This window comes from Carassius carassius, chromosome 28, assembly GCF_963082965.1.
Source record: "Carassius carassius chromosome 28, fCarCar2.1, whole genome shotgun sequence".
Taxonomy (NCBI): Eukaryota; Metazoa; Chordata; class Actinopteri; order Cypriniformes; family Cyprinidae; genus Carassius; species Carassius carassius.
In genome coordinates, this window is record NC_081782.1 from 5,560,126 (window position 1) to 5,584,014 (window position 23,889).

Here is a 23,889-nt window from a genome sequence, read left to right on the forward strand (position 1 = left end):
AATAATCTAGTGCATACAGAGAGGTGAATTACAGCACAATGCTGTAAAGAAAGATGAAAACCTTAATATATCTTCGAATCATATTCAAAACACCCTTCAGTTTTTCAGTTTAATAACTGTGAAAGATCTGAATCATTGTGTGTGCATTACTGCTCCCACACGGTGCTGTACCGGGGTCTTTAGATGACGAGCCGTCGCTATATTCATTTCACAGGAACATTTTTTCTGTTAACTTGTACCAGGGGAAATATTTTTTTGTGTGTTTTTTGTTTTTAACATAAAATGCACTCGTATACCACCTTCATGTGAGATTTGATATTTATACTGAAACCCATGTGGTCATACAGCACATGCCATAACTGCTGAAACCAGTCAGTTGCGGTTTAGTCACCAACAGATTTGTTAAACTTCAATAAGAATCTATCAGTGTCTTTGGGAAAAAGCATTAGCTTACATGCAGTAGGCGTTAACTGCATAACCTGATCACTGAGAGGTATATGTGAATATTAAAATCAATGGAAATTGGCATGGAGAAGTTTCTTCGGTTTTATGTCTCAGTATTTTACCAGCTGTAGGATGATGATGAATATTTTATATTATAATTATATTATTGTATTATATATATTATTTTATAAATATTATTATTAAAGTCCTTGTTAACCTCATCTAACACAGTGTGATTACACATTTAGTTGTGGTTAAACTAAAAGAAAGTTGTGATATATTAGGTGTATTTAATTTAATGCATAGTTAAAAGAATAGTGCTCACAAAAATGAAAATGTGCTCACTGTGGTCAGCCAGATGTAGATGAGATTTCTTCACTGGAACAGATTTGGAAAAATTTAGCTTTACATCACTTGCCCACCAATCAATCTCTGCAGTAAACGGGTGCCATAGAATGAGAGTCCGAACAGCTGTCTAAAAAATAAATTAATTAATAAAAATAGTCCACAGTCAATTTGTTTGAACCAAGAGAGAAATATGCTCAGACAAAGCACTGCTTAAAAAATAATAATAAAAAATATTCAGTTTACAACAACTCTAAACAAATGCTGGTGGAGAGGATTATGTAATATTTTGCCAGAAAGTAACGGTTTAAAGTTAAAACATATTAATGGTGAATGTGTTTCTCACAAACAACATTAAAACATTTCTAAAGAGAGAAAGTGCAAAAGCGACTCACCACAAGAGGGAGGCGTTGACCTTTATAGCCACAGCGGTCTCAGCTCCAGGGGCCTGAGAAAGAGAGAGAGAGGGAGAGAGAGAGAGAAAGAGAGAGAGAGAGAGAGAGAGAGAGAGAGAGAGAGAGAGAGTCATATGACAGGGAGGACGAGGAGGGGTGTGCTCACTATCTAAACACTTTCCTCTACGTCTACAATGAGCTTTCTATGACACCACCGAGTACTTTTTACCTGAGGATTGTATCGCCTCGTGACCTCACGACAATTTCAATGCCTGAGAGAAAGAGTTTGCAAACAAAATGATCGCATCTTGTGATGAATCACATGTAGAAGGGAAATGTAAACCCCATCTGGACAGTAATGGACACGGTGGGAAGTTTAAGGGAATAAAGTGCAGCGTTTCTGCGGGGAATAACAGCATCTGTCGGTCCGTCGCACCTGTGAGCTCACCTGAGTCTGCGTGCGCGCGCATCTCGCTGCCGGGAGTGATGGACGCAGAGGGGCGAGTGGACGAATCCAGGCTCAGGATGCATACATTTAAAAACGGTAATAGCCTACTTAATCATATTGTTTGAACAGGTTAGGCCACTATAAATCAATCACTGTTAAACATGACCACCAGTCTCCTAACGTGACACACTGCAAAAATAAATAAATAAATTCTTACCTAGTGTTTTTGTCTCTTTTTTTCTATTATAGGCAAAATATCACAACATGCTTGAATCAAAATAAATTTACTTGAAAGGTAAAATGACTTAAGATATTACGTCCTGTTAAAAAAAAAAAAAAACAAGATCAAATTTTTTATATTTTTTTGCTTATAACAAGCAATGATATCTCCAAAAAATCAATTTAATTAAGGAAAAACTAACACAAATTTAGATTTTTTTTTCTTTTTTTTTTCTTCTTCAGAAAACAAGACGTGATACCTTCAGTAATTTTACTTGAACAGTAAATTCATCTTGATTCAAGAATTTTCAGATATTTATAGCCTGCTAGAAAACAAGACTAAATACAGTGCAGTATAAGTTGTAGGTCAAATATAATGTGCACATAAAAGATTTACAGGTTAAAAGGCAATTTTCAGATGGGAAAGAATCATTTCTTGACTGATTATGGATGGAGCTGATGATGGGGGATGAAATAATTTACTACTATAATTTCAGAACTCTCATCCAGCTGTGGATTAAGTTGTCACAACAGCATCTTTAAACCAAAATTACAGATCCAGATTTTTTCACATTAAAAATTTGCCAGTTCCACTACTGATTCTATTTAAGATCTTAAAGTATAAATCATGAAAAAAAAGTCCAGCAGAATCATGTGTCTTGCTTGATATCTAAGATTGATTTCAAACTAAGAAACTTAATATAAACTTTGTGTTTCTTTTTGTGCCAAATTTAGATAAATGGCTTAATATACATAAATAAAATATGTCTTAATGAAAATAAAAATGCAGAAGGGCTTGTGTGAGTGTAAGGTTTAGGGGAAAAAATAACTAATTCAATAATTAGGTCAAAATAAAAACAACAGATGTCAATGGAAATCCCTAGTATTATAAACAAACAAATGTGTTTGTGTACTGTATTTGCTAAAATGCTGTTATCTCAAGCAATCGATTTAGCATTTTATTCTATTCAAAGTAATTAACAACTCGATGACTGTCTAGAATTACTGGCTCACTCAAAGTCCTCTTCTTTTCAAGTGCTGTTTAAGTGATTTGTTTCCCAACAAACAGATGAAGAATGGCCTCTCAGTAATAGTGAGAGCTATAGAATCTGTGCTGCGTAGAACTACAATCATAAGATTCATGCTAACAGGATTAGTCATACTAAAGATATGACAACAGACGTCATGGCTCTAGTCGAATGCAATGCTCTTTTAAAGTCAAACAAGACTAGAGGCAACCTTTCACAAGCGGCTGTCATAGTTTCACATTGGAGTAGTAGATCTTTTATCAGTAGGTGTGTTTCATTTTTCTATGAAATAATTATACACAGATATCTGCAAATTAGCCATGTCAGTTATTAGAGCAAATTTACTATCCCTGAGCCCCTTGTGTGCAGTAGGTCAAAAATGTACTAGCAGCAGCTCACCCTCAGGCCATGATGTAGATGAGATTTAAACAGATAGCATTGCTTCTCATCAGTGGATCCTCTGCAGTGAATGGGTGCCGTCAGAATGAGTGTCCAAACTGCAGTGTTTGATCTGTGTATATTTCTTTCCTGATTCAAACAAGATGACTTTTTCTCTATGTATCGTAGCTGGAAGCAATGGTTTGATATTAAAAACATCTTAATCATGGTTTTGTTTGTCACAAACATGCAGCTTTTGACTTCACAATTCATTAATTGATGGACTGGAGTCGTGTGGATAACTTGTGTATTATTGTGATGTTCTGAACTCTCATTCTGACGGCACCCATTCAATGCAAATGATCTACTGTACTTGTGAGCAAATGATGCAATGCTACATTTCTCCAAATCTGTCCAGATGAGGAAAGAAACTAATCTACACCTTGAAGGTGGATACATTTCAATTGAAATATTAAATAAAGAAATAGTTGCATCTTTGTTTTGTGAGTACAATTTAAATGGTCTAAAAATATTTGTACTCCAGTCTACTTTAGCAGCTGTGTATTTTTTCTTTATTTTAAGTGATGAATGTATTTTTATTATTTATTTATTTATGAACTTTTTTTGATGGCCTTGTTGTAATCCATTCAGTGGGTCTTTAAAGTAACTCAGATCTGCACCTATCAGCGTTCATGAGATCAACTCACATTTGAAGCGTAATATTCAGCAACACTTCCTAAACTTACAACACAAGAGTGTGATGTAAACCTGACTACATCAGTAATGTTTAAACACATATGACATGATTCCGAGCTGGACTGATTTTCCAGCACAGACCTTCGACAACAGTCCTTCAGTGTATCTTCTGCTGTGCGTGTGAAGGCCTCTCATCTCTAAAACACATTCCTCTTAGTCAGTGACATGAAAATTTGTGCAAAGCGAACAAATTACATAATCAGCTTTGTAAGAAGGGTATAAAGCTGATACAGGAGGGGATTAGAGGTTGTTTTGTTCCGTGTGGACCCTCAAACTCTCTCGGTCCCGACTGTGCCAGCTCATTGTGAAATGCTGAATTGCTAATGTGATGCGGACGCTGAGGTTTGACTTGTTCTCTCTGGTGTAACACATTCCTTTAAAGTGATGCAATTACATGTTGGAATCTTAACAGTGATGACGCTGTTTGTTCAGTCAATACATTTGTTTAAACTGTTTATTCATTTAACGCTAATGCATTGGCTTTCCAATCAATTGTATTTAAGGACACTGACAAAATCAATTGACATTCCTTTGCAAGCGAGTTATCAGTTAACAGCTTTAAATGGTAATACAGAAATTTTGAGTGGAATAAAACGTTATTGTTTGTAGTTAACTATAATAACCCTGCTTACTTAAACAGGAACATTTTGTTTAATTACATTTTGTTATTAGTATTTGTCTCTTTCTGTAATGCATTACATTCTTTGTTTTTCTTTTTCATTATTTATTTATTATTTATAACTTTCTGTAAATTACAGCTCTCAAAAATAGTATACTTGTCAATAAAAAGGAACTGTCATCAGTCATTTGAACATTTCCGTGGTTCTCAGAAGAAGAAGTTGTCAGAGTTGGGTAAACCTCTATAGTGGTGAGCGAAAACTACATCAACTATTATTACGTTCACATTTGCTCGAATAGCAAAAAAAAAAAAATCCACAATCCTAAACCATTGTATTTGAAACACTAATGCGGTTTAATTTGAGAAGTACAATATATAAAAACTAGATTTATGATGTTAATAACTGTAAGCATGTTGTTACAGTCTGTGAAAAGGGTCCATTGTTAAATAGCACATTTCAAGCCACGTATGTGTTCTAAGTGTATTATCTTAATATGTGTGATTTGTGCTCTGTTTGTGTGGTTCAGGTGGCGTGTCACCTGATGAACGCGGTCTGGTATGGCGTTTTCTGTTTGGCATGTACCCCTGCAGCTCTACGACTCTGGAGCGCCCCCTGCTGCTGGAGCAGATGACGGTGCGCTATCAGGTCATGAAGAGGAAGTGGCAACAGCTGCTTCCTGGAGCCGTTCGTCTGCGTCTTAATGGCACTGATGGTGAATGATATTCCTGAGCAGAACAAACACTTTTAATATGTAACGGTTGCCCCATATCAGCTCGTACTACCTGCAATAAAATGTTCAGCCTTGATATTAAAAACCTCTGGTATATATGTAACTGACAAGTTTTGGTGATGTTAAACCACAAATTATAATAATAAATACATATTATTTTCTCTCTCTCTCTCTCTCTCTCTCTCTTTTTTTTTTTTTTAGCTGAACTGTTGACAGCAGTGAAGTTTTTCGACCAAAGGCAGGACAGAGAGCAGAAAAAACAGCAGTATGAGTCAGAAGAGGCCAGAGAGAAGATGTCCTTTCTGCAGCTGCAGGCTCAGGTAAAACTACCTGCTTTAAGGGATAGTTCAGCCCACAAATGAAAATTCTGTAATTATTTACTCCCCGTCATGTCATTCCAAACCTGTTTGACTTTCTTTTTTTCTGTGGAACACAAAAGAAGATATATCGGTCCCCATTAAGTTCAAAATTAATTTAAAAATTCTATAGAAGTCGATGAGAACTGAACCTGTTTGGCAAAATATCTTGTTTTGTGTTCCACCGAAGAAAGAAATGCAGACCATAAGAAGTTAAGTCAGATCCATGTTGATTTCATGCTGACTTTTAATGTGCAGGTGCTATTTGAACGAGTAACCTTTGACCTGGAAGAGCTTCAGGAGGCCATACGCATCATTGACAAAGATGTTCCCCGAACCGATCGAGATCTTCCATACTACCGGTGAGAACTCGTTTCATTTGTGCATTTTAATGCGCTAAATAAAGAAAACGCCAGTCATGGAATAGTGGAAAAAAGCACTTAAGTTCAAAATTCGGAAAAGGTTCTAGTTTTTAAAGTTGAATATTAAAAAATCTTTAAAGTAAGTTGCAAGTTGCTCATTTCCTTGTTTTTATTTCCGGGTTTAATATTCATCTTTATGGCTAAATAAATAATTTCTGTCTTGGATGTACAACCCATGTTCTTGCACAGTGTAGGTGAAATAAAGGATTCTTTTGTCAAAAAGCAGAGTTCCTCAGTATTCTTTATCTTTATTGCTGAAGAAAGTATCTTTCTCATGTTTGTTTAAATAAACCACAAGGAGTTGCCTCATCATTTTGCATCACTAATGTGAGCTGCCAGCGCAAAACAAACATTGCCACACCAATTTATCAAATAACCTTGGAGCTCAAAGTAAATAACTATACTGTGGTTAACCAGTAACTAGTTTTTAGTACAGTCAACTCAGCACACTTTGAAAGTATACTTCAGTATCCAAGTGCATACAAAATAAAAAACCCCAGAAATGTTGGCTTCTAAACAGTCATGCTATAATTACATAAATTGCAAATTTAGGCATGCAGATTAATTATTCATAAAACATAAAGATGTTAAAAAAATATAGATAATATGTTAGAAAGAATATGGGTGCTTAATACTTTTTAAGGTGATTTATACAGTATTTTCAAATTTATAGGTCATAGCATATTAAGCATTGTAAACTTTTTTTTAATAAAAGAATGGTTCTCTTATTTAAAATAAAAGTGTTTATTACACTAATATAAAATTAAGCTATTTTGCTGCTGCAACAACAAACACAACTTTATCTATATCTTTTCTTGATAACAATAGACCAAATTTTAAAATATAAATGATAACCTAAATGCATTGAATGGGAGTGTTTTACCAGAGTAAAAGCAACTTTGATACAACCATACAGTACATACCTGCTTCTAATAATGCTTCCATTAAATTACATTTTGAAGAATAAAGGATTGCCTGCAGAAGGGTTTCTAATCACTTGTGTTTCATCACAGGAATGAAGGTTTGGGTAACCTGCTTGTCTTGAGAGATATCCTAATCACATATGCTGCTTTTCACCCAGGTACGTGGTTGTAAATACAATATTGGGTCAATAAAATTAATGAAGTAATTTAGCAAAGATACAATAAATTGTTTACAATGATAGTAAAGAAATGTATAGTAGTTTTGAAAGATTTCTATTTCAAATAAATGTTGTTTTTTGTTATTATTATTATTATTAAAGAATCGTGAAAAAGAGATCACAGAAATATGAAGAAGCGCAACAGTTTTCATTATTGATAATAATAGAAACTGCGAATCTGAATGGTTTCTGAAGGATCACATGACACTAAAGTCTGTAGTAATGGCTGCTGAAAATTCAACTTTGATCACAGGAATAGATTAAAATGTAAAATATATTAAAATAGAAAGCAGATATTTGAATTTTTTGACGTTATACTGTATTTTTGAGCAAATAAATTCATCCTTGTTGAGAATAAGACGTGTTAAATCTTTATTTAACACTTTTATTTGGCTGTTTGTGTTCAGATTTTTGTTTGCTGCTGTAGGGCGACATCTAGTGGTTAAATTGCTCATTTTCTAACTTATTAATCATCAGTTTGTTTCTCTGGTGTCTGCAGAAGTAAGTTACGCTCAGGGTATGAATGATTTGTGCAGTCGCTTTCTGGAGGTACTGCACTCAGAAGTGGACACCTACTGGAGCTTCTCCTGCTACATGGAGAAGTTTTCCAAAGACTTCTGCGCTGATGGACTGTATCGCAAAATGGGTGAGTTTCCAAAGCGTTTAGATCTGGTATTAGCACTAATAATTCTACAATTGGTAATGCTGGTCAAATGCTGTTTCTCAGAGTTGGAAGCTGCTTTATTGAAAGAGCTGGATCCTCAGCTACACTCTCATCTGGTCACAGACAACATGGAAAAAATCACTTTTTGTCACAGGTGGGTTTCTGTTTTCTTTTGCTTTCTTTTTCTTCTCTTTCGATCATTTTATGAATCTTTTTTCTTTGTCTTCCATCCAGGTGGCTTCTGCTGGCTTTCCAGCGGGAGTTTGAGCACAGCGATGCTCTGCGTCTGTTTGAGATTCTCAGCTGTGATCACCTGGAGCTCATCTCACAGCAGGTGGATCGGGCTCGATATCAGGAGAGACTGGCACGCAAATACAGCCTGGGTAACAAACCTTAACCCTATGTTCTCTTACGTTCCCTTTCAGATACTCTAAACCGGGAAAGATAAACACTAATACATTTCAAATGTTTTGGATTTATGTCTGTGATCTCCAGAGGATGAACCTGTGACGGACCTCCAGGCCATAAACACAGACTTCACTTTTGAACTCTTCATGTGCGCCACCATCCTTCTGGAGAACAGAGAAGCTTTACTCAGCTGCAGGAACGAGGTTCAGCTCATACAGTTTACCAGCAGGTGTGTATGAGGTGGAAGTGCTATGGGTCATTGCAATGTAGATTCAATTGATCTCTACAGACAGGGTTATCACATGTTATAACAGACATTTTTAATAACTTGAAAGATAAAAAAATATTGCTATCTGGCAAGCCAATATTTATAATTTTTTGATGCAATTTTAATTTTAATGCAAGTTTATTATATATATATATCTTCTGCTCATCAAGCCTGCATTTATTTGATCAAAAATACAGAAAAAAATGTAATATTGTGATATATTATTACAATTTAAAATAATTGTTTTTAAATTTATTATACTTTAAATTATCATTTATTTCTGTGATGCAAAGCTGAATTTTTAGGATCATTGTCACATGATCCTTTAGAAATCATTCTAATATGATGATTCATTATCAAAGTTGGAAACAGTTCTGCTGCTTAATATTTTTTCAGAACATGTGCTACTTTTTAAGGATACTTTGATGAATAAAAAAAGATATATATATATGTAGCTATATATATATATATATATATATATATATATATATATATATATATAAATCCCAAACTTTTGAACAGGATCATTTCATTACATATACTATATTTAAGTCCTTAATTTATGTATTTTATAATGTTTGTTTAAGTATAAAAGTTTTTTTTTCTGTTTTTTTTTTAATGGGGAAGCTATATGTGTGTAGCATCCAGCATCACTGAAATTCTTACTGCAATGCAATGCTATCCTAAGGTCACAATATATGGGCCACCATTAACCTGATGTCCATGAGATTTCAATATTCCGCACAAATAATTTTCCTCACTTCCTTGCATAAAACTCTGTAAATGGCCCGTTTTGTTTGATCTAAATAGAGAGTGGCAGATTACACATCCACTGTGCAAGCAGCCTGCTGGGTTTGTACTGAAATAAGTACTTTAGATAATGACTGTAGTCAGGCAGTCTCTCGCTGGGCGTGCATGCTACAACGCTAGCTTTGCTAATCTGATCACCTGCGTCGGCCTCACCTCAGGTCACGCACGCACGTTCACGCCTGCCGCACCACATCACAACAATCCAGCTCTTGCTGTGTAATTACTGTCTGTCTTCAACTCTTCAACTTCCAAATTTTTTTTTTTTAACACAATAATTTAAGTGTCACATTTAAGTGTAATATGTTTTGGAGGCTACTGTATAATGCGCTGTTTTCAGTCATGGAGCACAAGAATGTAATCATGCTGTCCCTGGTCAGTCTGCAGGGCAAGATGGACCTGAACAGCATCCTGAAAAAAACTGAGGAACATTTTTACAACTACTGCAAACGCTCGGCCTGGGACTATTTGAGCAGTCGCTGTCGTATCCGCAAGAGCAAAGAGGACCACTTTTTATATCAACTCCGTAACCTTTTCTCCTGAGACCGGAAGGCCTGCATAGAACTTTACAGAAAACTGTTTTGTTGACAGAAACTGTTACCAGAATGTTCCAGCTGGACTTTCATTTTATTCTAAAGAATGATGCTGCTTTTAACCAGGACTTTGTACAGGAACCAGATGGACTCCTTCCAGAGAGTTCCTTAGTATTTGATCTTAATTTATAAAGCTTCTATTATAGTGCCAGAATTTATGTGAGAACAGCTCAAAAAGCTTATTTAATCATTCTAAGATAATCAAATAATAATTGTATGTATTTTACCCTGACTGTGCTTGAAAACGCAATGAGCATTTGGGAATTTACAGATATCCGATAGTACTGAAGACTTGATTAAAGGAATGGTTCACCCAAAAATGGAAATTTAAAATGTACTCACCCTCAGGCATTCAAGATGTAGATCAGATTGTTTCTGCACCACAACAGATTTGGGGAAATGTAACATTACACTTGCTCACCAACGGATCCTCTGCAGTGAATGGGTGCCGTCAGAATTGAGAGTCAAACTGCTGATAACTCAATCATTTAGTGAGGTGAAAACTGTGTGTTTGTAAGAAACAGATCTATAATTAAGGCATTTTAACTTTAAACCACTGGTGAGCAAGTGATGCTCAATTTCTCCAAATCTGTTCCCACAAAGACACAAACATCTTGGATTGCATGAGGACGCGTACATTTTCAGCTAATTTAAGCAAATTGACTACAGAGATGCTATAAGGTGAAGGATGCAATGTCAAAATTCAGGATTTTTATAGTGCGCTACAGCTGAGAAAACAGAAAGCTGAAATCCTTACTGCTGATCTAAGCGAGATATGACATGTGAGTATTATTCAGTCTCAGAAACATCTGGTGCCTGCGTATTGGTCACATTAGAGCACAATATAATAATAGAAACACAGTCTCAGTTCTGAGAAGATCTAGAAGACCCGCAGTGGTGTTGTCTTACCAATCGTAGAGTGCTCAAGTATGTACTGAACAGAAATAGCACGTTGAACCAGGAGACCTTTCACTTTGAGACCACACTGCATTATTTAAGAGGCACATATATAAGTGTATGGAATATTGCACATTTGGTTATTGTTTATTAAAAACTGACACAGTATCACACAATTAGTGAGGGAGTGCTGTTCAAGTTGTTTTTTGATATGCAATGACTGATCAACATTTTTGGGGAACGGGAACTGTAATTTTTAATGCTGTCCACTATTGTTTGGATTATATTTTAAATTTTGCACAGCATGTTTATTATGTTTTAATTAATGTAGCAAAAATGAATAGACGCTGCAATGTTAAATGAAATGTCATTCATGAACTGTTGCGTGTTAGGAAGAGAGAGAGAGAGTTTTATTTTAAGATTACTGTGTGAAATTTAAGCTGTCAGTTTCTAGTGAGTCACTTATGCTATGCTAGCCTAGTTTACTGCTATAGTCTACTGCTCTATTAAATGTTTTTTTTTTTGTGAAATAAAGTGTGGTGATTTAAATGTGAATATAACTATTTGTACCATTTTGTCTAAAAAATTACGTTCACTGTTCAAGCTGAGCTATGATGCATGGCTCTATTCTTGAACTGATTACAAAACAAAAATCCTAGTATTAGCCAAGAAACCCTGTATCCACATAATTTATACATTTATTGATCATTTGTTTTTTTCCCATAAAATTGTGACACAGTGACTGACATCCTTTGGGCCTTTTCTAAAGCATTATGGGAAGACAAATATGTCATTTTTAACTTTATTTGCCAAGTTTAGGATTGATCCTGTTATTGTAAATATTGAAAATTCTCAAATAAATATTTTTCTTTATTTAATAGGAAATATAAAACATGTAATTAATTTATACAGATATATAATATTATAATTTAGTATTTATTTATATAGATATATAAATTAATTTAGGCTAAATATGCAACCGTGTTGGCCAATATTTATAATCAATTTTAATGTTTTTTTGATTTGTTGTTTTTGTTTTTTATCATAAACCAAAGTTTATATATATATATATATATATATATATATATATATATATATATATATATATCCCAAATAAATATTTTCCTTTAATAAATGTAAAATATTTAATTATTTAGTTATATAAATTCATTTGGGCTTCCTCTTTTGCTCTTCAGTTGATTTTTTTTTCTTTTTTTTTTTTTATAAAATACAATTATTTTTTTAAATTCTTAAAGAAATATGTTTACATTTATAAGAAATATTTGTGTAGTTACATAAATTAATTGAGGCTAAAATTGCCAATTAAATTACAACCCTGGCTGTAACCTAATAGTTGTGATAATCTTTGATGTATAATAAATACTTGTTACAATCTGAATGTTTAACTTATTTACACATTGCCAAAATATAATCTAAACCAGCTCTTAAAATAATTAATGCATCCCCCTAAGGTTGCTTACCAACATTATCTGAAGGTCAAGATTTTTATTCTTAGTGCCTACTATAATATACAAAGTTAAAAGCATGTGCACTGAGAGCACCGTTTTGGATGAACTTGGATTGGATTAAAGAATGTCTTATTCATAAGTGTTTAAGTGCTTAACACTGTCTGGTGAACTTATCTCATGAGAGCATGTGTTAATCTATGCATGCAACAGCACTACCCGGCATTTTGAGGCAAAAAGCACCACACAAAGATCTTAAAATTCATAATAAAAAAATAAATAAGAGATGAGATGAGGACACTGGACTTATTGAGTTTGTGTCGTACTTAATGAAGACTGAATAACCCATGAATGAAAACAAATGTCTTCTGTGTTACACTGCCCTGGTGTTAGCAGTTGGTTGTTACCTCTCTGTGCTTGCTCTGAATGGCAGACGTTTAGCTGGCAAGGCTTGAGCACATGAGATCTGCAGCCTGGAACTTTCTCTGCACTGTGAGGTCAGGTGACTTCATGCTGGAATCTCTCCGGCCGCCGTGACTATATACACAGAGGAGTCCAGGGTTTCTGCCTCTGAGTCCAGCAGCGCAGGACTGCAAAAGGCACCAGGACGAGCTTTAGCAGGGCTTTGGCCGAGGGCAGACTGCGTGCTTAGAGAAAGGACACACATTACACTCCATTACCTCACAAATACAACTTTTCCAGGAAGGTAAAAGTTTTCTTTGAAGCTTGATTGCAATCAGCCTGGCTGGGCGGTCTGTTGTGTCTGCTTCTGTCTGGTTTAGATTTTGTCTGGTTTGGAAGTCCTGCATTATTATTATTATTACCAGCTTTTTTTCTTTTGTTCTAATGTGCAAACTGTTACAAATAAGAGATGTTGCATGATCTAAACCAAACCCCAAACTAAACTTACAATGTGATAAGTGTGGCACCAGGAAGGAATTCCAAGAAGAAAAAACATTTTACTTCAGTGACTTAAGTTTATTATTAGAAACTTGACGTCCGAATGGGTAAAGAAGACATCCCAAGTTTTCTGGGGAAGTGCCAGGAGTCACTTGAAAACCCCTGTGCTAGAAGGAGACACCGTTTGTGGTTCTTTATTATTGCCCTTTTCACATTTTAGAATAGTGATCAAGCAATTAAAACTATATGAAATAACAATAACAAAATAATTATTTGCAATTAAATAATATATCATGAACACTTAATTAGATGCTTGTAAGGGAAATAAAAATATATTTGCAATTCAATAATATATTGTAAAAACTTTATTAGGTGCATCCCAGGGCAATTAGTTAATTAATTATATTTACTTAGTATTATTTATTATAATTAAAGTTTTAGTTTTGTAATAAAAAAAACGTTACAATTAATCTATATGTATGCGTGACCCCTTATTCTGAGAACTACAGACTAATTTTGCCCCCTCACATCTGCCACACATGCAGACACAGCTATCATGTGGATGTTGCAAGCCACATGACCCTTTTCAGCACTAGATTCTTTGTGTTTCTTTTGTGTTTCTTTGTCAGCTTGTTTTTTCTCCTCTAATTTTCTTAAAATCCTTAATTTGATTTGCTCTGCGAAGGACTAAAACTTCCAGGTCCCCCTTGTATACCGACCTACTTGGTTTTTATTTTTTTTTAAATGTTTTGTTAACAGTAAAGAAGATGATATTGAGTTTTTATAATAAATTAACAAGTGATTGATAAGTATTATTAAGTAAGCAGTGTGCACTGACAGAGCTCACAGTGGCTGTTACACACAGTCATGGCATGCAGCCAAGCTGGCAATCTAGTGCTTTCTAAAGCAGCTGACAGCTTAGGGTGGCAGAACAAATGTGGAGCTGGAAACATGCCCCATTCGCTCTACACCTATTTTATTTAAAATACTGGCTAATATTTTTACTGATATATGATATCCTGATACCTATTATTTTTATTCAGGTTGAATATGCAATATTTTTAATTCTCTCTCTCTCTCTCTCTCTCTCTCTCTTTCTCTCTCTCTCTCTCTCTCTCTCTCTCTCTCTCTCTATATATATATATATATATATATATATATACATATATAGAATATAAAATATAATATTTTATATTTTTTACACTGTGGTGCTTTTTGCCTCAAAATGCCAGCCAGTGCTGTTGCATGTAATGGCATTGTTGGATGCAATATTTTTATATAAACAGGACTTTATAAAAAAGATAAACACATTGAAGGTGTGACTTGTAAACTCACATAGGCCTATACAATGTGGTAAACATTTTTTTTGTGTCATTTTCAATAAAACAGTTATTCTGATACTTAACTAAAATCACCATTGGTCATCTGGTCCAGGCAAGATGTCAAAAGGTCCTGCAGTGGGTATTGATTTGGGCACCACCTACTCCTGTGTGGGAATCTTCCAGCATGGAAAGGTGGAGATCATCGCCAATGACCAGGGGAACAGGACAACCCCCAGCTATGTCGCTTTCACAGACACCGAAAGACTGATTGGAGATGCCGCAAAGAACCAAGTAGCCATGAACCCCAACAACACAGTGTTTGGTAAGGCAGCTCATATTTTTTTTCTTAGGGAAAAGAATGCAAGATTGACATAAAAAAATTGGTTATGCTACTGTTCTCCATTAGATGGCAGTCTAGTTAATTTAATTGTAATACTAAAAGTCAAGTGAGACATACTGTACATACTGTAAAGTTTTTGTTAGCAGCAACCAACAGCAGATTTTAAAGAAGTGCTTCTTTTTGTTATCATTTTGTCTTTTGCATGCATCTTATTGGTTGAACAGATGCCAAGCGCTTGATTGGTCGACGCTTTGATGACCCTGTGGTTCAGTCTGACATGAAGCACTGGCCCTTTAAGGTAATCAATGATGGTAGTAAGCCCAAGATGGAAGTGGAGTACAAAGGAGAGATAAAGTCCTTCTACCCTGAAGAGGTGTCCTCTATGGTCCTCACTAAGATGAAGGAGATCTCTGAGGCTTACCTGGGCAAGGTGAATAAAACTATGCAAAAGCACTTTTATTTTTAGGACCCTTTCAGACCAATTTGTTTTTAAATATAACGTGCATTCAAGCATAAATAGATGCTAGACTAAGTTATAGACAGCATATCTTCCTTTAGATCACAAAAAAAAAAAGGCTAGGCTATGAGGATGAGATAGACATTTTGAAAATACTGGAAAATGTTGTGTACTCCGTTTATTAAGTAACATCCTTTGTTTTGAGACAATATATATTTATATTTGTTTGCACTACAACATTTAAAACCTTTCTCTGAACTTTGAACAATGCTAAGTGAGGAGAGTTGTTCATAATTTATAATGGATAGGCTAACACATGCCAAGCCAAAACAGAGAAACACACGTGATGTGGTGAACACTAACATTTTTCTGCAGCACAAGTTCAAAGTTCTGCAAACACAGCTTCACACATCTCATCTTTTAGTGGTGCCAGCAGTAAAATGTTTTTTTCTAAATTCACCACAGATTAAAATCTGATTCTGCCACGCACGTTTCATGTTCAACAATCTCTAATACAGACTGAAGTTTGTTTTGTGCAGAATTATACCCCCACTTTGTATGAGAGATATTTGGAGATAAGGCCAGTTACAGGAAGTATGTGAACTTGATTGCAATCGTTATTGTCAGCCAGACTCTTGTTCAACTGTACTGCTTCCAAACTTGCATCTTTTACAAGAAATGTCCCTGAAAGCATGTATTGTTTCTTCATAATCAAAATTACTTTTAAACAAAGAACAGTAATTATAATTAAGACTCTTTCATTAGTAATCACTCCACTAATAACTTGTTTGAACGCTTTACATATGCAGGATAAGGATCATGCTAATGATGATGTGATCTTGTTGTTTCAGCCAGTGTCAAATGCAGTCATTACAGTACCTGCTTACTTTAATGACTCTCAGCGCCAAGCCACCAAGGACGCTGGAACCATTGCTGGCCTTAATGTGCTCCGCATTATCAACGAGCCAACGGCCGCTGCCATCGCATATGGATTGGACAAAAAGGTATAGAGATATCCTAAGCTGTATTTTACCTAGTTCAGTGGTTTAAATATGAATAGTTAAATATATGAGGTTGGTAAACATGCTAAACTGGCTTGTAATGATGGTTCAATGAAGCTGCATTTAGTTTTTGTTGTCCAGCATCTCCGATTAACTTTCAGCACAGTAAGGTTTAAATGGTTGAACAGTTGCTTTATGGTCAAAATTCTCTACAGGTTGGTGCTGAGCGCAATGTCCTCATCTTCGATTTGGGTGGTGGTACCTTTGACGTGTCCATTCTGACAATTGAGGATGGCATTTTTGAAGTCAAGTCTACTGCCGGTGACACCCATCTGGGAGGTGAAGACTTCGACAACCGAATGGTCAACCACTTCATTGCAGAGTTCAAACGCAAGTTCAAGAAAGACATCTCTGGCAATAAACGTGCAGTCCGTCGTCTGAGGACAGCGTGTGAGCGTGCCAAGCGCACCCTTTCCTCCAGTACGCAGGCCAGCATTGAGATTGACTCTCTGTATGAAGGTGCCGACTTCTACACTTCCATCACCAGAGCACGTTTTGAGGAACTTAATGCAGACCTTTTCCGTGGTACACTGGAGCCAGTGGAAAAGTCTCTGCGGGATGCCAAGATGGACAAGGCGCAGATCCATGATATAGTGTTGGTTGGTGGCTCCACTCGCATTCCCAAGATCCAAAAGCTGCTTCAGGACTTCTTTAATGGCCGGGATCTTAACAAAAGCATCAACCCTGATGAAGCAGTAGCTTATGGAGCGGGTAAGAGGTTCAATTTTTCACTCTATTTTGATTATTAATTGCTTTTACTTTATGACATACTAATCTTTCCTCAAATTTCACCAGCTGTCCAGGCAGCCATTTTAGCAGGTGATAAATCGGAGAACGTCCAAGATCTTTTGCTGCTGGATGTCACTCCTCTCTCTCTGGGCATTGAGACAGCTGGTGGTGTCATGACTGTGTTAATAAAGAGGAACACCACCATTCCCACCAAGCAAACACAGACTTTCACCACCTACTCGGACAACCAGCCTGGTGTACTGATCCAGGTAAATGAAAGTTGTTGTTGTTGACCCATACTTTCCTGGTCTTCTTTCCCTGCCTCTCAGACCAGCATCCATTTCCATTTCCAAGATGGTTTGGTGCACATCTAGCTGGTGGGCCCTCATAGTCATGTTGTTCACCAGCAATAAAAAATTATAATGAATGAATGGAACTGCTTGACCAATAAAGCTAGTTTAAGGTCTGTAAGGAAAGTTTGTTAAGCCTGGTAGGGGCACCAACAAACCAGCGTCCAAAACACCACACATGCTGGACTATGGACTAGGAATGTCTTTGAAACAACTGAGATGTTGATAGAAATTCACCCAGAAATTCTTAAGTCATTCCAGCTAATCAGAGTCTGATTTAATGATCCTGTTTTTTTACCCTTAGGTATATGAGGGAGAGAGAGCAATGACAAAGGATAACAACCTTCTTGGCAAATTTGAGTTGACTGGTATCCCTCCTGCTCCTCGTGGTGTGCCACAAATTGAAGTTACATTCGACATTGATGCCAATGGCATTCTCAATGTGTCCGCAGTGGACAAAAGCACTGGCAAAGAGAACAAGATCACTATCACCAATGATAAAGGTAAAATAACTTGCCCTGACTTTGAATAAAAAGTTGACTTTATACTTATCGACTTTATTCTGAAGATCAAAAATGGTCTCTGTTTTTCACAGTGAGTTTCTTACTAATCTTTACTTTTAGGTCGTTTGAGCAAGGAAGAAATTGAACGTATGGTACAGGAAGCTGACCAATACAAAGCAGAGGATGAAGCCCAGAAGGAGAAGGTCACTGCCAAGAACACATTGGAGTCGCTGGCCTTTAACATGAAGAGCACTGTGGAGGATGACAAGCTGAAGGACAAGATCAGTGCAGATGACAAAAAAATTATAATTGACAAATGCAATGAGGTCATAGCCTGGTTGGACAGAAACCAGGTAGGTTACAACCAAGAACTGCATAGCTTGCATGCCAATCTACAGTTACACTTGTTTATGAAATTAAGGCTATCCCTTTCAGGTATGGTTATGTAATTGAAGGAATTTTATTTGATATTCCTACCTTGGGAAAGTCAAACCGGCTTATTTGGCATGTCTGTTTTATCTGACCCATCTGTTTCTGGACCTGGAGTCTATACCAATGAGCTGAGTTGATTTAGGTGTGTTAGATTAGGAAAAGTTGGAAAATACTGTTGGTATGCCTCCAGGAAAAGGGATGGGAAACACTGGATTAAGAGCATTAGAGCATCTTCCAAGACAGTTAATTTTATGTATTTTGCCACAGACTGCAGAAAAGGAGGAGTATGAGCACCAACAGAAGGAGCTGGAAAAAGTGTGCAACCCCATCATCACCAAGCTCTATCAGGGCACTGGTGACATGCCAGGTGGAATGCCGGGTGGAATGCCTGGGGGATTTCCTGGAGGGGCAGGAAGTGGATCCTCCTCTGGTCCTACCATTGAGGAAGTTGACTAAACTTGACACCATTTAGGCTCACACATAGACAGAAACCAACTCAAAATCTGATTTACATCAACTTGCTGCATCTCAAACAGGCTTATTATCAACTCACATTGGTCAGATGTGCCAGATGAGACCAACTTATAGCTTGTGACCAAAGCAATATGGCACTCATGAAACAGCATTAGCATATGAACTTAGCATCATGATTTCAGATTCGTAATAATATCAGTATGCTATTATTTAATGGTTACAGGGTTAGTCATGCTATATTTACAGCAAAATACCTAGCTGAGGTGAGGCCTTGTAACTTGTTCAGTTAACTCTAATACTCATTATTCATTATTATTCCACAGGGAGGGTTTTCTACACCTCTGCTTTACAGTTCATTCATTCATTCATTCAGTGTTTCTTGTATGACTCAATTAAAAATAAAGTGTTTTATTTCCTCAATATCTTGTCTCATGTTTTCTTGTGTCTCATCTTGTGCTAAAAGGAATGTAAAGATCTGTTAGAAGTTTTCAGAATATTTCAGAACAGCCTGCTTTATATGCATCACTCTAATTTCTGCAATGGAATGCATTCATGGAGAAAGAAAAGAAAAGTTGGTTATATCTCTTTTGTTTTTGTTTGGCTGACCTACCTACTACAGTCTGGCATGTGAGGAAAATAATACTGGCATTTTTTTGTTTTGTTTTCCTCATATGTCAAATACAAACATTCCTGAGCTCCTCATAACTGCATGAAAGCATCTGTATGAATCGCAAAATTAAACAGATGCTAGAGAGAATATAAAGCAGAAGAGAGACCTAATGGGAACAACAGCAACACATTAGGTGCCTGTGTACAACATTATCTGGATCATTATCTACTAATTATCTTCGTTTGGTGGCTTCCACTCTGGGTGAGTTTTCATGAAAATATTGATTACAGGTTACAGATACACATATGCTCGCACGCATATTTGTTTTTGTGAAAAGTAGGGACATCCCATAGGCGTGTGGTTTTTATACTGTACAAACTGTATATTCTATGGCCCTACACCAACCCTACCTCTAACCCTAACCCTCACAGGAAACTTTGTGCATTTTTATTTTCTCAAAAAAAATAAAATAAAAATAATTCTGTATGGTTTATAAGCCTTTTGAAAAATGGGCACATGGGTTATGTCCTCATAAGTCACCCTCTCCTTGTAATACCTGTGTCATACCCATGTCATTATACAGAGTTGTGTATAACTCTGGGACACTTTGTGTTATTATTGGCTGGGGCGCAACTGAAACTGTCTGTCAGTCTGCAATTCTTATCACTGGTTTACAACAGAACGTGTTCAGTACCTATGTATAACTCCTGGAATTAGTAGATAAATTGCTCAACCATTCAGACACTTATTGTCTCGCATTATTCCCTTGCTTTTAGCAAATCCTCAAATTCTGCAGGAGGCCACTGTGCCAATAGTGAGTCAAGCTCAGTGTAGGCAGTTTTGGGACAGGAACAGTATCACAGATGCCATGATCTGTGCTAGAGCCTCTGGAGTGTCGTCTTGTCAGGTGTAAAGATATTACACACAAGCTTTTAATAAAATTTAAAAAAACTAAATTAATTAAAATATGTGAAATAGCAGCTCACAGACAGTATAAAAAGGGTCAGAACTCACGATGTTGATAACTGATGTCTGTGTGTCCACTGCAGGGTGATTCTGGGTGTCCTCTGATGTGTGAGAGTTCAGGTGTTTGGCACCAAGTGGGCATCGTTTCCTGGGGCCACAAATCCTGTCCAGTAGTCTACACCCGTGTCTCTTACTTTCGCCGATGGATCAATGAAATCAGTCGATTCGACTAGAGCACCAGCTTAAGTCTCATGTCTCACAGTTTAGGTTTTTCTGTGTTTGAATATTTATTCATTAGTCCAGTGATCGAACTGTGACTTCATAACACTGTGACTGCTATGAAAATAAACCATGACATAATGCCAACAGAATTATTAAAAGCACTTAAGAAGTTATACAGGAAAAGTTACTTATATCATGGAAAAGTTATTTATTTTTTGTAATTTTTATTTAATTTAACTTTAATTTAAAAAAGCAAACTTTCTTATATTCTAGATTCATTGCACACAAACTGAAATATTTCAAGAGATTTTTTTTTTTTTTTGTGATGGTTATGACTCACAACAATACCCCATAGATTCTCTGTGAGGTTCAGGTTAGGTGAGTTGGCTGACCAATCAAATACAGTTTCCCTTTCATAGGTCACTTCGATGCTGCGGTGATATCACTGTATGGGAACATCCCTCGGTGTGTGTTCCCATACGGTGACGTCACCGCAGCATCTCGTTCCCTACTCAGGGAACCATGGTCACATACGTAACCGAGATGAATATCATAGTCAGCAAACCACTTAGAAGTGGTTTTGGCACTGTGGGCAGGTGCTAAATCTTGTCAGCAGATGGAAGCATAAAGTGCTCCAAAATCTTCTTGTAGATGGCTGCATTGACTTTGGACATGATAAAACACCAGCAGACGTCACAGCTCCCCAAATTATCACTGACTTCGAAACTTCAAATTGGACTTTGGATTCTAAGCCTCTCCAGTCTTGCTCTAGACTCCAGACCTTGATTTCCAAATGAAATGCTAAGTTTACTTTCATCTGAAAATAGGACTTTGGACCACTGAGCTCTTTTTCTATTTACCCCAGGTGAAATGCTTCTGATGTTTTTTTAGTCTTTTTTTTGGTTCAGTGGTGGGTTGGTTCCAGGAATGTGACAGCTGTAGCCATTTTTCTGAGGACGTATGAGTGTGAACTTATGCCGCGTTCACTTATTGCGCGTTTCCACCGAAATTACCCGAAACATTTGTAACAGAAACTTTTTTCCCCAGGAACTTTTTCCCCCCAGACTGGTTGCTTTCTGCATTTCCATCGCGGTGTAAAGTACCGGGAAGATTAGGCAAATAGACTCGTGACGTAGGTCTGTGCGCGTTTCTCAATACAAAGTACGCTGATTTTGGACGTGCATCCTCGGTTGTTTAGACTTTGTGCAGTCGTCCTGGGAGTGTGATGTCCGCTACGACGCAAATCCGGTAAATCTGCAAACAGCAGCGTACTCGATAACCTCAGTCAACTCGCCTTGACTACTGCAATTTTCCTCTCTCTATATTTACATATATTTAAAACGAAAACGGATATCAATTACCACTCCCTCCTTTCGTTTTCATTTAAAAATAATAACAAGTGCAGAAATGTACTTCGTTCACGGATATGTGTATATATACAGCCATTACAGTGAAACGAAATATTATATAAATTTGCCTTTTTTATTTTCATTTTAACATATAGATAAATTGAATACAGACCAAAGATAACCTGTTAGATTTACCCAAAACGAATTATATTTTATGTTTAACCACTAAAGAGACATCAAAGCCAGCGGCACACATCAGAAGATCTAGCCGAGGCGAGGCTGCTCTCTGCATGAAATAAAGGGGCTAAGCTGATCCCGTGGAGCTCACCGTCTCCGAGATCGGTGAAACACATATTTAAATAGGCACTGTCTTTATAAATAAACCACACATTTGAGTTTTAAACAACTACATTCTCGCCTGAAATACTTTTAAAATTACATTTCATGACACAATAACAGTAATATTTTGAAAATGATCCGAATAAATGCTGCGTGAACTCAACCAATCAGGATGTTTAGCACCCAAGTCCCACCCCCGAAAGTTCCAGAACTTTGAAAAAGTACCACCTCGCCAGCAGGGATTTTCTGAGGGGCATTTTTTTAACTTTAAAAAAATGAACTTTATTTAGTTCCTGGTTCCTGCGGTGGAAATACACCAAGTGCCAGGCCAAAGTCCCTAATTCCTGGGTAAAGTTCCTGCGGTGGAAACGCGGCATTATTGTGAAGGTATAACAAGTTCTTAAATCGACTTTTCCTGACAATCTTCCCAAGGCTGTGGTCATCCCTGTTGCTTGTGCACCTTTTCCTAACACTTTTTCCTTTCAGTCAACTTTCTATGAATATATTTTGATACAGCACTCTGTGAACAGCCAGCCCTTTCAGCAATGACTTTCTGTGGCTTACCCTCCTTGAGGAGAGTGTTGATAATTGTCTTCTGGACAACTGTCAAGTCAATAGTCTTTCCCATAATTGTGATTTCATGTTCTAAACTAGCCCAAGAGGTGCAGTATTTATAGTCAAAATTAATCAAACTAATCAAGCTCAAAATGGTAGCTCAAGCTCATAGTATGCCTTGACTCTACGGTACAATGCACAAGCACACTGATTTGGGTTCACTGGAAGAAATCAAACTAAGAAGCATCTGCAAACAAATGGTGCAAGACCTTTCACTATTTTGGAATGACTTTAATGATTTTTAGGATGTACAACAATGGTTTCCTAATCTAGTTTTAGGTTTTATATTAAAAGTGCATACTGTGTTAAATTAATTTCTCAGGATCAAATCCAACTAAAGCAGAAGATCTTGTTGTTAAGTCATGTCAGTTTATGCACTTGTGTATATTTCTAGTGCTTTTTGAAAAGCTATTCATTACATGTTTGCATTGATTGAGAAAATATATTGTACACTTCTCTGCTTGTCTGTGTTGTCCTTGTATCCAAAGCATGATCATGGTTCCAAAACAAAACCTGTGCAGACTATGAGCATTCCCAGGGTGTCATTAAAGTGAGTAACACTTTGTAACATACTAGTCATTTTCCTAGAATCCACAAGGGTTAAACATCTTTTTGCATTGTTTTATAGTGTTAAACAACCACAAAACATCCTGAACAATAAACAAAAATTATTTAAAAATGTATATATTTAGCATGTAGCAGGAGAAAAGATCTTAAATCTTTTTACATTTTTTTTCTGTATCTTCTGCTGGAAAGATTATATGGGGTCGACAAAAACTTAAGGTTAAATATTTACAGGTGAAAGAATAGCATCTAAGGTGTCTCAATGCCTACA

General features: G+C 36.4%; 2 protein-coding genes across 2 annotated transcripts; both read left to right on the forward strand.

Annotated features, from left to right (window-relative positions):
• The first annotated feature begins 1,292 nt into the window (after positions 1-1,292).
• si:dkey-238d18.4 (TBC1 domain family member 15) lies at positions 1,293-10,495 on the forward strand. The gene is made up of 10 exons (XM_059513973.1): positions 1,293-1,728; positions 5,160-5,345; positions 5,565-5,683; positions 5,978-6,081; positions 7,155-7,222; positions 7,782-7,928; positions 8,010-8,100; positions 8,181-8,329; positions 8,442-8,583; positions 9,810-10,495. Exons 1-10 carry the CDS (start codon positions 1,482-1,484, stop codon positions 9,970-9,972), a joined length of 1,416 nt encoding a protein of 471 aa, XP_059369956.1. The 5' UTR covers positions 1,293-1,481; the 3' UTR covers positions 9,973-10,495.
• A 2,437-nt stretch (positions 10,496-12,932) lies between these two features.
• On the forward strand, positions 12,933-19,373 carry LOC132107773 (heat shock cognate 71 kDa protein-like). Its single transcript, XM_059513974.1, has 9 exons — positions 12,933-13,091; positions 14,720-14,929; positions 15,172-15,377; positions 16,256-16,408; positions 16,621-17,176; positions 17,261-17,463; positions 17,849-18,047; positions 18,168-18,400; positions 18,747-19,373. Exons 2-9 carry the CDS (start codon positions 14,725-14,727, stop codon positions 18,933-18,935), a joined length of 1,944 nt encoding a protein of 647 aa, XP_059369957.1. The 5' UTR covers positions 12,933-13,091; positions 14,720-14,724; the 3' UTR covers positions 18,936-19,373.
• Positions 19,374-23,889: the final 4,516 nt, after the last annotated feature.

Bases quoted from the DNA above. Each gene is read 5' to 3' on its own strand.
- si:dkey-238d18.4 (XM_059513973.1), top strand. From the start codon at position 1,482: ATGATCGCATCTTGTGATGAATCACATGTAGAAGGGAAATGTAAACCC. The intron at 7,223-7,781 runs GTACGTGGTTGT...TGGTGTCTGCAG, and splicing joins ATATGCTGCTTTTCACCCAG to AAGTAAGTTACGCTCAGGGT. The intron at 8,101-8,180 runs GTGGGTTTCTGT...TCTTCCATCCAG, and splicing joins AAAATCACTTTTTGTCACAG to GTGGCTTCTGCTGGCTTTCC.
- LOC132107773 (XM_059513974.1), top strand. From the start codon at position 14,725: ATGTCAAAAGGTCCTGCAGTGGGTATTGATTTGGGCACCACCTACTCC. The intron at 16,409-16,620 runs GTATAGAGATAT...AATTCTCTACAG, and splicing joins CATATGGATTGGACAAAAAG to GTTGGTGCTGAGCGCAATGT. The intron at 18,048-18,167 runs GTAAAATAACTT...CTTTACTTTTAG, and splicing joins CACTATCACCAATGATAAAG to GTCGTTTGAGCAAGGAAGAA.